Source organism: Echeneis naucrates, chromosome 24, assembly GCF_900963305.1.
Source record: "Echeneis naucrates chromosome 24, fEcheNa1.1, whole genome shotgun sequence".
Lineage (NCBI taxonomy): Eukaryota > Metazoa > Chordata > Actinopteri > Carangiformes > Echeneidae > Echeneis > Echeneis naucrates.
The window spans coordinates 5,504,815-5,518,283 of record NC_042534.1 but is presented as its reverse complement, the minus strand read 5'-3'; the positions used below and the strand labels follow the sequence as shown (position 1 = coordinate 5,518,283).

Here is a 13,469-nt window from a genome sequence, read left to right as displayed (position 1 = left end):
CCCACAATAATACAAAGCATGGTGATGCACAACTATATTTCCTTTGCAACACAAATGACATTGTTCAATAAAACTGTATGCTAATTCAAGTTACAGCAGTGTCAAAGGCTTAATTACTTTTCATTGTGCCCTGCATATTAGATTCATCAATGTGATTGTTGAAATAATTAATGAATGAAGTATGGACAATTTCTTTAAAAGGAAAATGTTAAAATTCTATTGAAAAGTCATCTCCTGACAAAGATAATATGGCCGACATGTTTTTATACTTTGTAACTCTAGCATTCATTTAGGGTTTTGTTTTTGGACACCTGGTGAAGACAAGTTTGGCACGAGTCTGACTGTTTAGTTCTTGGTTCTAGTTCTTAAGTTCTTCCAAGGAAATTATTTGGCTCTTGAGCTGCTAAATGCTGTACTGTGTTAACCAACCAGTCGCCAACTCTGTTTGCTTATGTAAGCAGGTAGTGCTAACAGAGGTGCTTAAAACATCCGCGTAAATCATTTTGGAAACAAGACACGATGAAACTGGTGAAAGTGGGGAAAAAAGAAAAACAAATGACAAAGACGTGAATAGTGACACCAAAACAGTAAGGTGAAAGTTGCCATCTACAGCCCAGTCTAGTAAAAATTCTATGGGTTTGTCAGCGCAAGCAAAACCTTTTACATTATGCACAGTGATTTGATCCATTGTTCAAATTTTGATATTGTTCAGAGCATCTTAAAAAAATAAATAAATAAAACAACTGATCTAAGCCAAACTTATTTGTAACATTAAACAAATGACGCAACTATAAAATTATGAACAATTCAAATCGTTATTTTGAACAAGAGCAATGAAAGCTAATATTCCGTTTCTTAACTTTGTTTTTGTTAGTTATTGGTGTTTTCAGTGATGCCAGCTGAAGACAACAACTCTAGCATCAGAGGAAGGAAGGAAAAGGAGGGAGGCTAAGTTCCTGGCATACCTGAGATTCAGGTAACAAACAGACGGGAAAGGGAGGGAAAGAGAAGAGACAGACAGATGGAAAACAAGTGGGGTGGAAGTTTAAAAACATCCTCCTGGCTTCTCTGTGCCAGTGTTGTGAAACCCAACTCTCTGGCCACACTGGCTACAAATTTACCCAGCTCATAGATGACAGCTTGTATTAATGTTACCTTTCCCCTTCTTCACCTTTAACTCCATTTACCTGTAAACATGTCTGACACATAGATATTCACAAGTCTGGAGGAGATTTTTACGCAACATCAAAAGGTACCTGACAAGCCCTAGAAATTCACATACCAAACATATTTCTGTTTCCGAAGTAAATGAGAACATAAAGACAGCAGCAGGACAGATGGACAGATAAAAGTGGAAATACTAAAGCATGCATTGACGTTGAAGGGATTAATGTCGTTTACTCTAAGGCATTCCAGGGGCTCTTAAGATTATCAATCTGCTTCCTTCCTCTCTCTCGTATTTTTATTTATTTTATTTTTTTTTGGCAGGTGTGTGTGCGAAATCTTTCCACTAGTTTACTAGAAAGTTACACAGAGCACAGTAGTTAGCTAGAGAGGCAGATTGTGCAGAGCCAGAACCAGAACCAGAACTAAGGTAAATATAGGCCAAAGGTTGCCACAGGAGGAGACCAAAGTGATAGTTATGACTTGAGTAAACAGTAAAATTTTAATTGGCCTTGCTACTGAAGCTTAGACTTTAAATCTCTCCACATCTGGGACTGCTAGACTTTACAGTTAATGCTTTGTGGTCTATTGTCTGCAAAAAAGTGTATGACTGCATCTACCTTAGCTTGTGTTTGTGATTTGTATGCACAGATGAGTGCGCTTACCAACAAAGCCGTCCCGGCCTACCAACTTCAAGGCCAGCTTGTCTGCCAGCACCGAGGAGTTGCCATGGGCGATATTGGCAAAAGGCCCAGCATGAACAAACACTGGTGTACCCTGCAACAATATGAGGGGCACACAAACATACAGGAGCAGTTAAGAAAACAGTGTATCCCACGACAACAAAGCCCACTAAAGTTAAATAAAGACTAACCAGCTCTTTCATACTAAATTCAACATCTTTCAATCAAACACCCAGAATAAATATTGAAGTGTGGATGCACTTTGGCTGGCTGCGTTTGTCTAAACAGTAGGCACAAGTTAAGAGGAACTGGACTGGCATGCCAGCTTGAATGAGGGCCAGTCTTCCTTCCCCTGCTGATTTGGATTACTCCCTAAGGCCTGGACACATACAAACTACAAGTGCACTTTAACAACAGGTCTCTGGATTTTGTAGCCACTCAAGCCTGCACAATTACTCACAGTTACATTTATTAAGTCACTAACTATGCAAGTAAGAACATCAACACAACAAGGAGACAATTAAAATCCATGTATTAAATATGTAATGTAATATGTTCAGATCTCTGTGAACACAATATATTTTTGAATTTTACTTCCTGGTAGATGTGAGAAATTAGTTCTCAGTCATCGTGAGTGTCGACTTCGACTTGGGCCATAAGTTTCCATCATGGTGTCAGAGATTTGATGCAATTGTGCTAAAAATGTTGATTTAAGGCAGAGTTATAGGTGGTATATTTGGACATACATAACAAATACAGGGTTAAAAATATGAGTAAATCTTGCTTGAATCTTAATGTCCAACTGCAGACAGCAGCTCAGTGTTGGTTTCACTATTCTTTGTAATCAATGAAAAGGTGGATTCCAATATGACTTTTCTTTATTAGTGGTCAAAAACTGGGAATGATTAATTCCCATGTGAAAACTGCCTTCAATTTTGGAAAAAAATTTCATTTTCATTTATAGGGCATGGATAATTTATTTCATAAGATATTTTAAGCAGTGTAAAAACAGCTGTCAAAAACATGATTGGCTTGTGCTGCTCTCTAAATACATTAAAAAGGAAAATTACTGAGAAATGTGGTGGAGAGCTGACTGACCCATTGTTATGTTGCCTGTGAATTCCCAAAGAAAGAGGAAGAAGGAAGGATGGGATGGCCTCATGAGCTTTTGTTTGCATACCTCTCCCTCTGCCTGCATAAACAGCCTCCCATGAGGGGAGTAAATCAACCATTTTAAAAGGTTCTGACAAATAGTGAAATTTGTACATTTGTCTATGTACAGTAGACGTCCATATTATTGTAGCATCTGACTGCATGGGGCCAAAAATGGGAGATGTGAGAAGGTAAAATTAGAGGGAAAAAAAAAACCAACAACAACAACAAATAAACAAACAAACAAAAACAAAAAACAAAGGCACAATATGACCAAAAAAAAAACAAACAAAAAAAAAAAAACGTCCTTACAGTATCAATAATCATTCAAAAACATGTAATTTTTTTGTATTCCATTGGAACAAAAACACATCATTCACTACATGGACTTCAACTTGACCCTTCATAAACAGTTTTCCCTCTTTCCACATCCTTACAGGAGAGAAAGCGATTTGGGAAGTAAATAAATCTACAACAGGGTGATGACAGTGGAAATAAATGAATAGTCCAAAGTGTCAACCCGTGAATTGGTGTGCAGGTTGATAATGAAGACTAGGGAAGGAGATGAACAATAACAGGAAGATGGAGGTAATTTCACTATTTCCTCTTCTTGTGGATGTTGTGGGCTATCCACCATACCAGCTGCAGAGGAGCGCCAGATGAATAAAATATTCCTAACTGTGATTTTCAGTGAGTACACAGACTCACGCCTGGACTGTCTATAATATACTCTACTCCCTCTCCGTTAGTCAGTGTAACTCTACGTAGACAGGATGTTTGAGAGACACACAGAATGACTGAGGTCTGCCTAATAGACACATACAGAGGGTTTGGGTTCAATAACTATCCCTTTTTCTCTTGTACTGTGTCTCTTCCAAACCCTGCCTCATCTGCAAGAACACAGAAAAGCATACTCTAAGACACAAATACACCTACTTCCATATGCCAGCTCTATTCTTGTCAGTGTCTGTTCAACACACAAAGTCACAAGAGAAGAGGGCACAAAGAGCACAGGCGGTCAAGCTTGATGGAAAATTCTCATGGAACTCTGGGGCCCCATCGGTCCCAATACCAGTTGCCTGACTAAAATCACAGGAAACCCACACAGGAAACAGTTTCACACAACAGGGCTGCAATGTTTCCTCAAAAAAAAAAAAAAAAAAACATAAAGTAACCAAATCTCTGCTGAATGCAACACTCCACCCCTTCTACACTCTTGAAAATACCCAGTCTATTTATTTTACCTAGCCAATAACCATATACTCAAGCTTTATGTTCAAAAACCAACCAAGAACAAACAAAAACAAAACAGGTCAACAAGATGAAAAGGAAGGCAAAGCTGTTATCAGAACAAGTTTGGGTACCAGTGTCATACACTACGCTTCATAAGCAACTAACAAAGTGCGTCTCAAAAGAGTGATTTGTGATAGTTAGATTTTTATATATATAATGTATCTTCCTGTAATCTTTACAGGATAATGTGTAAAGTGGGGTTATGTGCACATCTCACCTCAAGGGTCTGCATCAATGTGGGCTTGATGGCATCTTTCATTAACACCGTCAGAGCTCCACTTACACCCTGACAGAAAGGAAGAAAGAAATATGAGGATGTTAATTGGAAATGAGAAAAAAGGCAATTCAGAGCCAGGCAAAATTTTACCTAAATTATACAAAAAACTAATACTGATATGAAGAAAGCTCAAACGGTGACAGATGAAAAGTGCCAGTATAGTCCATTAATGTAGCAACGCTATGTATCACAAAATGTGCTTTGTCTGCACTCTGGACAAACTAACACTCGTATTGTGTACACACAGTCATCTCCCACTGGGTCTGACTGTAGGTGTGGTGATGTTTTTGCATCCTGACTAACAGGACTAATGTAACTTTATAAGGGATCCTCCTGTGCAGCTCTGAAACAACACAGGCAGCAGTTTTCTGTGGGAAACCACAACCAGCTGACCCCATTATGGATCTGGTGAGAAGTATGCCCAAAATCCATCCTACTCACACTGTTTGGAAGGAGAGGGAAATTTGACTAATATGAGGTTAAATAACTGACAGAAAATTGTAGACAGAGATTAAACGATGGAAAATGCGGATTTTGTCCCAATAACCAGCAAAGTGTGTTCAAACCTTTGACTGGTACTGCATGTGTTAAAATTCTCTTTCTGTGTTTTATCTCTTTGTCTTCTTTTCTCATGTTGTAGTTTACCCACATACTTTTATAAATAAATGGGGTTTGACCATAATTATTCAAACTGCTACTATTTCTACAGTTGGGAAGTTTCCCCCAGTAAATACTACACCAGAATTTTCACATCTCAGTAGCACATGTAGCACAGGTCAGCACACAAAATCTTCACACTTCTTTTTTCATCTTTAACTCAACTTTCAAAAGAAAAATGTGGAGCCAAATATATTTTCATTCATTCAAACTGAGATGTAGTGATAATAAAGCCAACTGTGAGACTGTCGGCGTTAAAATTCCCACGCTTCTTGAATGAAAAGACCACAAAGTAACACACACCAGGTCCTCTGTGGTGACTGGCTGTCCAGAGCGGCTGGTCCCCACCACCATTCGCGCCAGTCTGTTCTTCATGTCCTCCAGGCTGTCTGCCAGAGCCAGGATGGCCATGATCTCACTGGCAACTGCAATGTCAAACCCAGTCTGGAGAGGGAGAAAAGAAAAGCACAAACAATTTAAACCACAAGGGAATCAATGTGGTGATTCTACACCGTTACCACTGCAGCCACTGGTAAAGTTATCTGTGTAATTGATAAGCAGAAATTCTAAAGATTCATGGCTCTTATTGCGAAAGGTCATGTGAGAGTGGGATGTTTTAATCAGTGATTTAATTTCTTTGTGATTTAATTTATCATCAGATCCCTGAGTATCTCTCCAAAAAACAGAGCTTTAGTTTTTGTGTCATGTGAACTAACTTTCCACAGTGACTGAGAGAAATGGCAGCGTTAATCTAGACTTGACAGCCACCAGATCTTTCACATGGGCGAAAGAATAAATGTCGCATGGACATTGCATATTTTTGGAGGTACGACATTGGGGGAAAAATCAATTAAACTGTAAACATATTTAATAAAATTTTGATGTCCCTCTCTCTTTTGATTTATGTCTGAAAGTCAAAAAAGGGACAGATAAACAAGAAAAGCTGGTTAATGGAGTATGGAAAGCATTCCACACCAAAAACAGAAACATAACTTAAACCACATCTATCCACCAAGGAACACAACTTTTCTATTCCCACTCCCAGTGATAATACCCTGAGGGACTATAATGTGTCCAGTATTGCAGGAAGGTGGAGGACTCAGGAATGAAAGGGAAACAGAATGGATGAACTGACGGTGGTAAATGTAAGCATATGCTGAACTAGCTTAAAGGTTGTTCCAGGTGTGTGTGTGTGTGTGATTTCCCCCCTTCTTTAAATATTTGCTTTCACTTAGGCCTGCTTGCTTCCCATTGAGGTGAAGTGTTTATTTACAGGATTTCATTAAGCTGTCATTACAGACATGTGGGTGAAATACATCTGGGCTTTATCATGGACAGAGGAGAGGGAAACTAAAAGTAATGTGCCTATGTGTGTACACAAGAAGGTTTTTGAGACACTAATTTTTCTGCTATACAACTACTTAGGTGTTATATGGGATAATGGCATAAAATCAAAAATAAAGGTGTCTTCAGATCGCCGGCAGCAAAGTCTCAGCTTGAAAGGCTGAAATAACATCAGTGTAACACTGTGAGTAAATATTATTTGTGGACACCTCAGTCCAAAATTAATACTGTTTTAATAATATCAATGCAGATACACAAAGCAAAGCCAGGGGGTGAATAGATTTTGGAAAGGTATCATGAATTCAGAGGAATTAATGCTGCATACCTCTCTGATCTGTCCTTTTTCAGTGTTTGCCTGTCCAACTGTGATCTTCCTCAAGAAACGGTCATTTGTGTCAACAACTGAAAAACAAAAACAAAGAGTTTGATTTCCTTCTACTGATGTAATTGCTGGACTTCATAAGTTGATAATCTTATATGAATTGCTATAGATGTTTCTCTGCCATCTCAACAACGACAGAAAGAGAAAATATAACCAGATCTGAGGCACTGGACATATAGAAGATTTAACATCTTGGATTTGACAGTCAGTAAAAATATATTTCTACACATTGTTAAACAGCTAAAAGGGCAGCCACATACTTCCCTGCATATAAACCCAATAAGTGACAAAGGGAAAGATTCTTATCTCGTATTGTGAGTGGGTGTTGACACACTGAAAGTGCTTATGCTAGGAGGGGTTTGCTACTTTCTTCAGTCAGCACCTATTCTCTGTTAATGTAATTAGAGATCAGTTGTTATGTGGCTATGCTGTTATTGAAATCAGCCATAAAACCACAATAGTCAAACATTATCCTCAAGTTGCTTTACGTAAACAAAAGGGATAGTGGAGAGAAAAAAAAAACAAAAAAAAAAAACACACAACCCATGATTTGTATCACAAACACGCAGACACACTGTCACGCCCTCATAGCATTAGGCAGTAAATCTGTTTTTAATCTTTAGGGTTCGTCGCTTAAGAATGCCCTCTGGAACCCCTGGAGTGAATACCACATCAGTCATAGCAGCACTAGACTGGTTGTTCTCACTAGCAACTTTAAATGGACACAGCTACCACTGAGGTGGCTGGTGCCACTTATACCATACCCACATTTATCATCCACTGACTGATAACTGCAACTCCTGTTTTCAATGATCAGAACTCAAATATGTTACATTTCTACAGTACTCAAGCATCTACACCTCTTTTAAATTTGACTATATTCAAAGGAAAACACAGTCTTGGAGACAAATTCAAGGCGGCATGTGACGTTCCTCAGGCAATGCACATTAAGAAATGAATTATGGTCTGTAAATTTGACTTGATTGTTATGACCCAAGTATCAAATATTGCTGAATGTGCAGAAAAAAACGAGACCATCTGCTCTGTAGCAAACGTCAACAGGAATGCGACTAAGTATGCGTTTCAAGTAATAAACATAAGTAAATATTATATATAGTAAGATACTCTGCAATGTCTACAGTTAAAGAAGTGCAAAGTTGCAGATTCATCTTTACATACAAGGGAAAGCTTGTTTTGAGCAAATAAAAATAACAGAAATGGTCAGAAGGAATGAAAAAAAAAAATAATAATCATGCTATATATCAAACACTGTGTTTTTAGTTTGGCTTACAGGCCCCTTTGTATTTCCCTTTAAAGTTGACTTGTTACGTCAGCTGACCTATGCCTGAATGTCTGAATTTCAGGAAATACCTCTCTGCCAGGTGATCTTTGAAGGGTCAAGGTCAAGACGGACAAAGGAGGTGACTTCCTCTGGTGTGAGAGAGGCTGGGTTTGTTTTATCGATGCCAAGACGCTAGAATCGAAGAAGTAAAGAACATTAGAGTATAAACCACAAACGACTTTGAAGTGATGCTCTAGTGATGCTTTTGGTTTTGCTTCTAAACATCTCTAATGCTCAATGCTCTCCCTGTGGTACAAATACTGTATGCAGCTATTAATTCTCACTCTTGTGATGATTATTAATTTCATAATTAAAAAGTATTTCTAAGTTTCATTTTAAATCAAAGTAGTACTTCTAGCTGCATCCACATTTTCTACATAGACACTATGATCCAAACATATAAAAAGAAATGTAGACACCCTAAATGACTGTGAGGCAATCAATTCACTGTCAGCTTCAAAAGGTTCACTGGTAGAGCTCTGTTTATCACCACAATGCTTTCTCTCTCACTCTATCCATTAAGACCAATAAATATTTTACAGCCCTTTTAACTTATTCCGCAGACTATTCAGTCCTGCAGGGAAACAGGTGAATTAAGTTCAAAGTTGTCCCGTGCACCTATAGGTAAGGGAGAAAGGTGTATTCTATCTTTTAAGAATTGAAATCAGGCATTCATGTAATAAAACATTCATGTGAACAAAGACAATATTCATTGCACTTAAATGCATTTTGTTACTTCTTTAACTTACCTGTAGTCTGGAGAACTGAATGGGTGAAAATTTTCTGACTCCATTCACTGAAGGGACCAGTCTATTAAACAGAGCCTTGGAAGTGCAAGACAAACCAATACATTAGCAAAGTTGTCTGTGAGTCTTTCCACTTCTCTTTGCCAGTAATACTTTGTGACATTAACAGGGAATGACTGTAGTGTGCACATAGGGAGGTACACTGTGTTTATGTGTTGATCACTCAGAACTATATATATCTTATTCCTGCAAATTCAATATGTGGTTTATGTACTCAGTGATAAAATTGTATCGAACAATTATTCTCCATAACAAATTAGTGACGGCAATTAGTGCAATCAGTACTGTCATTGTATTGGAGCTCAAGTCAAAAAGTCAGAAATTATCTACAGCAAAAATAATTTATTGGTGAATGACATCATGACATGGTCACCTTGTCTGATTGCGTGGCCTCGTGGAGCATCCTGGCATCAATGGCTGCTGCCACCAGGTTATTGGCAGCTGTGATGGCATGAATATCACCAGTCAGATGGAGGTTAAACTGAGAGACAAGATGAGACAACAATAAAAGAATAAGCAAAGAGAAATAGAGAGAGGGTACTATTATAGTAATGTAATGGTAAACACAGTGGGAACAGCCAGTAAAATTAAAACCTGTCAGCGACAGTTAATGGGCAGTACATTTCAAATCACATGATAAATGTGGCTTTAAACTAAACAATCTTCTTTTGACTCAGCCCCCTTTGGTCTTTTGGCCTTGCGGAATATTATGACTCATATTTTCTGTGTCAAGCAAGAGGCCTTTGATTTAAAAGAAAACATAACACAATATTTTCTTTACACAAGTCCATTGAGTAAATGGGGAGGTATGGGGAGTCCCTGCACAACTCGTGTCTTTGAAGCAAGTGCTAGTCCTGGTAGGGAGCACTAGGAGTCTGTCTGTATTTCTTACCTCCTCCATAGGAATGACCTGGGCATATCCCCCTCCTGCAGCTCCCCCTAGGCACAAAGAAGTGGTAGCACAGTGAGAGGCAGACAACAGGACAAGGACACAAAAAGGAGGAATGCTGAGTGTGTGAGCATTCAGTAGGAAGAAAAAAAAAGAATAAATTAGTGTTTCAGTCCAAAGGTTAGTTCCGTGAGCTGGAATGTCTGTTATAAAAATGATTAATTACACTACTGTATGAGGTGAGAGCAGAAAGCTAACCTTTCAGACAGGATAAAAAGTATTAAATGCTGACCTTTAACCCCAAAGGTGGGTCCCTGTGAAGGCTGTCGGAGACAGGCAAAGGAGTTGAGACTAAGATGGGCTGACAAAGCCTGGACAAGGCCAATGGTCACTGTACTTTTGCCTTCGCCCAGTGGTGTGGGAGTTATACTGGACATACAAAAGACACAGTCACCAACATTCAAATGAAGTTCAAAATTTTTGTTGTGAATAGCAATTGATGATGGAATCTTGATACTAAAGTTTCGTATCCATTCTCTCTCTCTACAGCAAAATTATTGATGTATATGAACTACAAACCATTACCAGAGTGATTGTTTGCTACCATCGGACCAGATTGGCTTACATTACATCCAGAATTCAATCAGGACACCCTGAGGAATGATGATGTTAAAAAAAAATGATAAACTAATAAATAAGCAGATAAATGAGTGACACTCACCCAGCAACCAGTACATATTTCCCATCAGGTTGTGTGTGAAGGCGGTCCAACAGGGACAGGCAGACCTTAGCTTTGCTCCTGCCATAGGCCTCAAGCTCTTCTGGCAGCAAACCAACCTCCTCTGCCAGTTGGTTTACTGGCTTTGGAATCTGGGCTCTGGAAATCTCAATATCACTGATATAGAGATTTAATTTTAAAACGGAAAAATGCTGTATGGAGTACATCTTCTCCATAATTTTACAACACACCATACTAGATAAGATACTCAGGTCCTGTTTACATTCAGGTAAATGTGGTGAAAGTCCTAAAAAATCCTAAGAGACAGTGAATTACCTTGGCACAGGTGTCAGAGGCTGTAATTTGAGGCTGCGCAGACGCCAAGGTCGGTACTGCTGCCCCTGGATCCATCGACTGCAACTACGCACCACATTCTAGTCACCAAGCAGAAGAACCAGAGAACAAGGTGACACAAAGACAGAACATAACATACACATATTTTGTAGACTGAAACAAGGAGATGCACCTGTGCTCTGTAAGCTGCTGTGAGGTAGCCTATCCCTGACCTCGAGGAGAGCTCAAAGGCATGGTCATCTATGTGAAAAACAACATGATAATTTGCACATTGACTAAAAATATGGGTTTAAGGGATGGGGGTGGGGGTGGGGGTGGTGCACACAGCCATATGCTCTAAGGCTACAGATAACTACACAGTTCATTGCAAAGACTTATAAAATAAAAAAAAATAAAATATTTATGGATTTGGATTATTGCTTCCTGATAAAAAGAACCCACGCAAAAATCCAAAGTGACATTTTTACAGTGATTACAATAAGTTCAGCAATACCTGACTCCAGGGTTGGCTCACAGTGAATGACAGCTGCCCCGGGTCTAAAGCAGGTGGGTAGGATATCAATATTACCTCCCCCTAACAGGACCACAGCATCAGACTGCATTACCTAGACAGTCGGGAATAGATGTCAGGGGAAAAAGGATTAACACAACAATAAAGAAAAAAAAAACAAAAAACAAAACCCAAAGGCAAAGAAAATTCCAGCGTGTGTTGTGTGTGCAACACAGGGATGTGTGACTTAAGAGGCAAAGAATTGTTTGTTAGCCATTTTACAACCAATCACATTTTATGACATTGCAGAGACTGACGCCATGTGGTCAACCAGTAAAACTACGTACACAAACTGATGCAGCTTATTGATGACATTATTGAGCATATGAAGGACTTTTCTGTGACAAATCAATAACATTAACAGTAAGCCTCAACATTAAAAACTTTCAATGACTAAGACATTACATTTTTATTGCCACCTTAGAAGAGGCCAGATGGAAATGCCATTTAAATATTATTTTGGATGGAGACATTAAGTGAAAGGAAATTATGAACTAAGTGATCAGAGACACTAAAACCACACACCTGCCTCTGTAGGATTTCCAGGTTCCAGTTATTTTTGAGGGCAACCATTCCACTTCTCTCTATTAGGCACTGCAGGGCTGACCCAACACGCCCCTCCCCTCCAACCAGCAGCACAGTTTTTCCTTCCAAAGGAGCATCTGTAGGAGGAATTCAACATTAGGACATAAACTTAATCGTAATCAAGAAATTTTAGATTAAATGCTGACATTGATGGCAACTGGGACTTTAAGGATACCACAAAAAATATACTTATAAATTAACCACCACATATGTGACTGTGGCCGTATCAATTTCAAGACACTATGTAACAAGCATCAAGTTAGGGAATATCTATCAGTTGCATCAGTGACACTCAAAATAACTGTGACCCTCACATACACATGACATTTGACCCCTACCCTCTTAACCCTAGCATGCATCTCAAAATGGTCCCTTGTTCAGCAGTCAGCCTGGTGGTGCACCGTTTTCGTGCACTTCCCAATGCTGACATCTTTTTAGTTCAACGCAATTTTACACTCTTCGACAATTCCCAAAAATTGCTTGATAAGCTTTTGTCACTTTAACTGAACATTCTCACTGACACCTTGCTAATTTCACTTCTCTACATTTTCAACTTATTTTAGGTCTAATCGCCTAATGGCCCCTTTGGAATCACCCAGTAGTTGTTATGCTTATCAAGCAACAATACTCAGATAAACTGTAGCAACCAAAAACTTATTTGATTTGCTTTTTCCTTTCATTTGTTTGTAAATTGTTTATATAGTTTATGATTTACTTGTTGTGGTGATGACTGAACATGAGACTGAATTCATTTTAAATAATACTCACCATGTTTCTCCAGAACATCCAGGACAGCACTGGCTAAAGGTGAAACAAAGCCTTTGCTTAAGTCTCCTCGTACCAATCGGCCTATATTCAAGTCTGATATGCTGTTGAGAGCAAGATAGAAATGGTCACAAGTTTACAATAAATCCCCATTGATTATCATCATACAATCATTAAAAATGGATAAACACCTTGCAGACATAATCGTTAAACTTACACACACTTAACTGCCAAATAAAAAATTAAAAACATTTAAAAATAAAGTTTGTTAATGTATATCACAAACACCATACCCCAGCTTTGAACTTTTCAGAGGACAAATAATATCAATTTGGATGAATGTTCCTGTCATATCTGTCCTCAGCTAAACTACTTCTCCTCAAATCATGATTGTGAGAGGTGCCTTGCTAATTTATTCATTCACTTAATTCTGTGCAGGCTTTTCTGATTTAAAGCATCACGAGAGCAAATGTATCTATCTTTGCATGTACAAAGAAACATACACTGC

General features: G+C 38.6%; 1 protein-coding gene across 1 annotated transcript in view; it reads right to left on the bottom strand.

Moving 5' to 3' along the window:
• mthfd1l (methylenetetrahydrofolate dehydrogenase (NADP+ dependent) 1 like) overlaps positions 1 to 13,469 on the bottom strand; it is a 30,175-nt gene that overhangs the window by 12,869 nt on the left and 3,837 nt on the right. The window contains exons 7-21 of the mRNA XM_029496201.1: positions 12,965 to 13,065; positions 12,137 to 12,273; positions 11,555 to 11,666; positions 11,234 to 11,301; positions 11,044 to 11,141; positions 10,711 to 10,884; positions 10,282 to 10,418; positions 9,993 to 10,039; positions 9,474 to 9,581; positions 9,044 to 9,118; positions 8,324 to 8,426; positions 6,896 to 6,972; positions 5,530 to 5,670; positions 4,510 to 4,578; positions 1,830 to 1,941 (exon numbers count right to left, since the gene is read on the bottom strand). Of these exons, the coding sequence (XP_029352061.1) occupies positions 1,830 to 1,941; positions 4,510 to 4,578; positions 5,530 to 5,670; positions 6,896 to 6,972; positions 8,324 to 8,426; positions 9,044 to 9,118; positions 9,474 to 9,581; positions 9,993 to 10,039; positions 10,282 to 10,418; positions 10,711 to 10,884; positions 11,044 to 11,141; positions 11,234 to 11,301; positions 11,555 to 11,666; positions 12,137 to 12,273; positions 12,965 to 13,065 (1,559 nt within the window). The remainder of the gene's footprint in view (positions 1 to 1,829; positions 1,942 to 4,509; positions 4,579 to 5,529; positions 5,671 to 6,895; positions 6,973 to 8,323; positions 8,427 to 9,043; positions 9,119 to 9,473; positions 9,582 to 9,992; positions 10,040 to 10,281; positions 10,419 to 10,710; positions 10,885 to 11,043; positions 11,142 to 11,233; positions 11,302 to 11,554; positions 11,667 to 12,136; positions 12,274 to 12,964; positions 13,066 to 13,469) is intronic.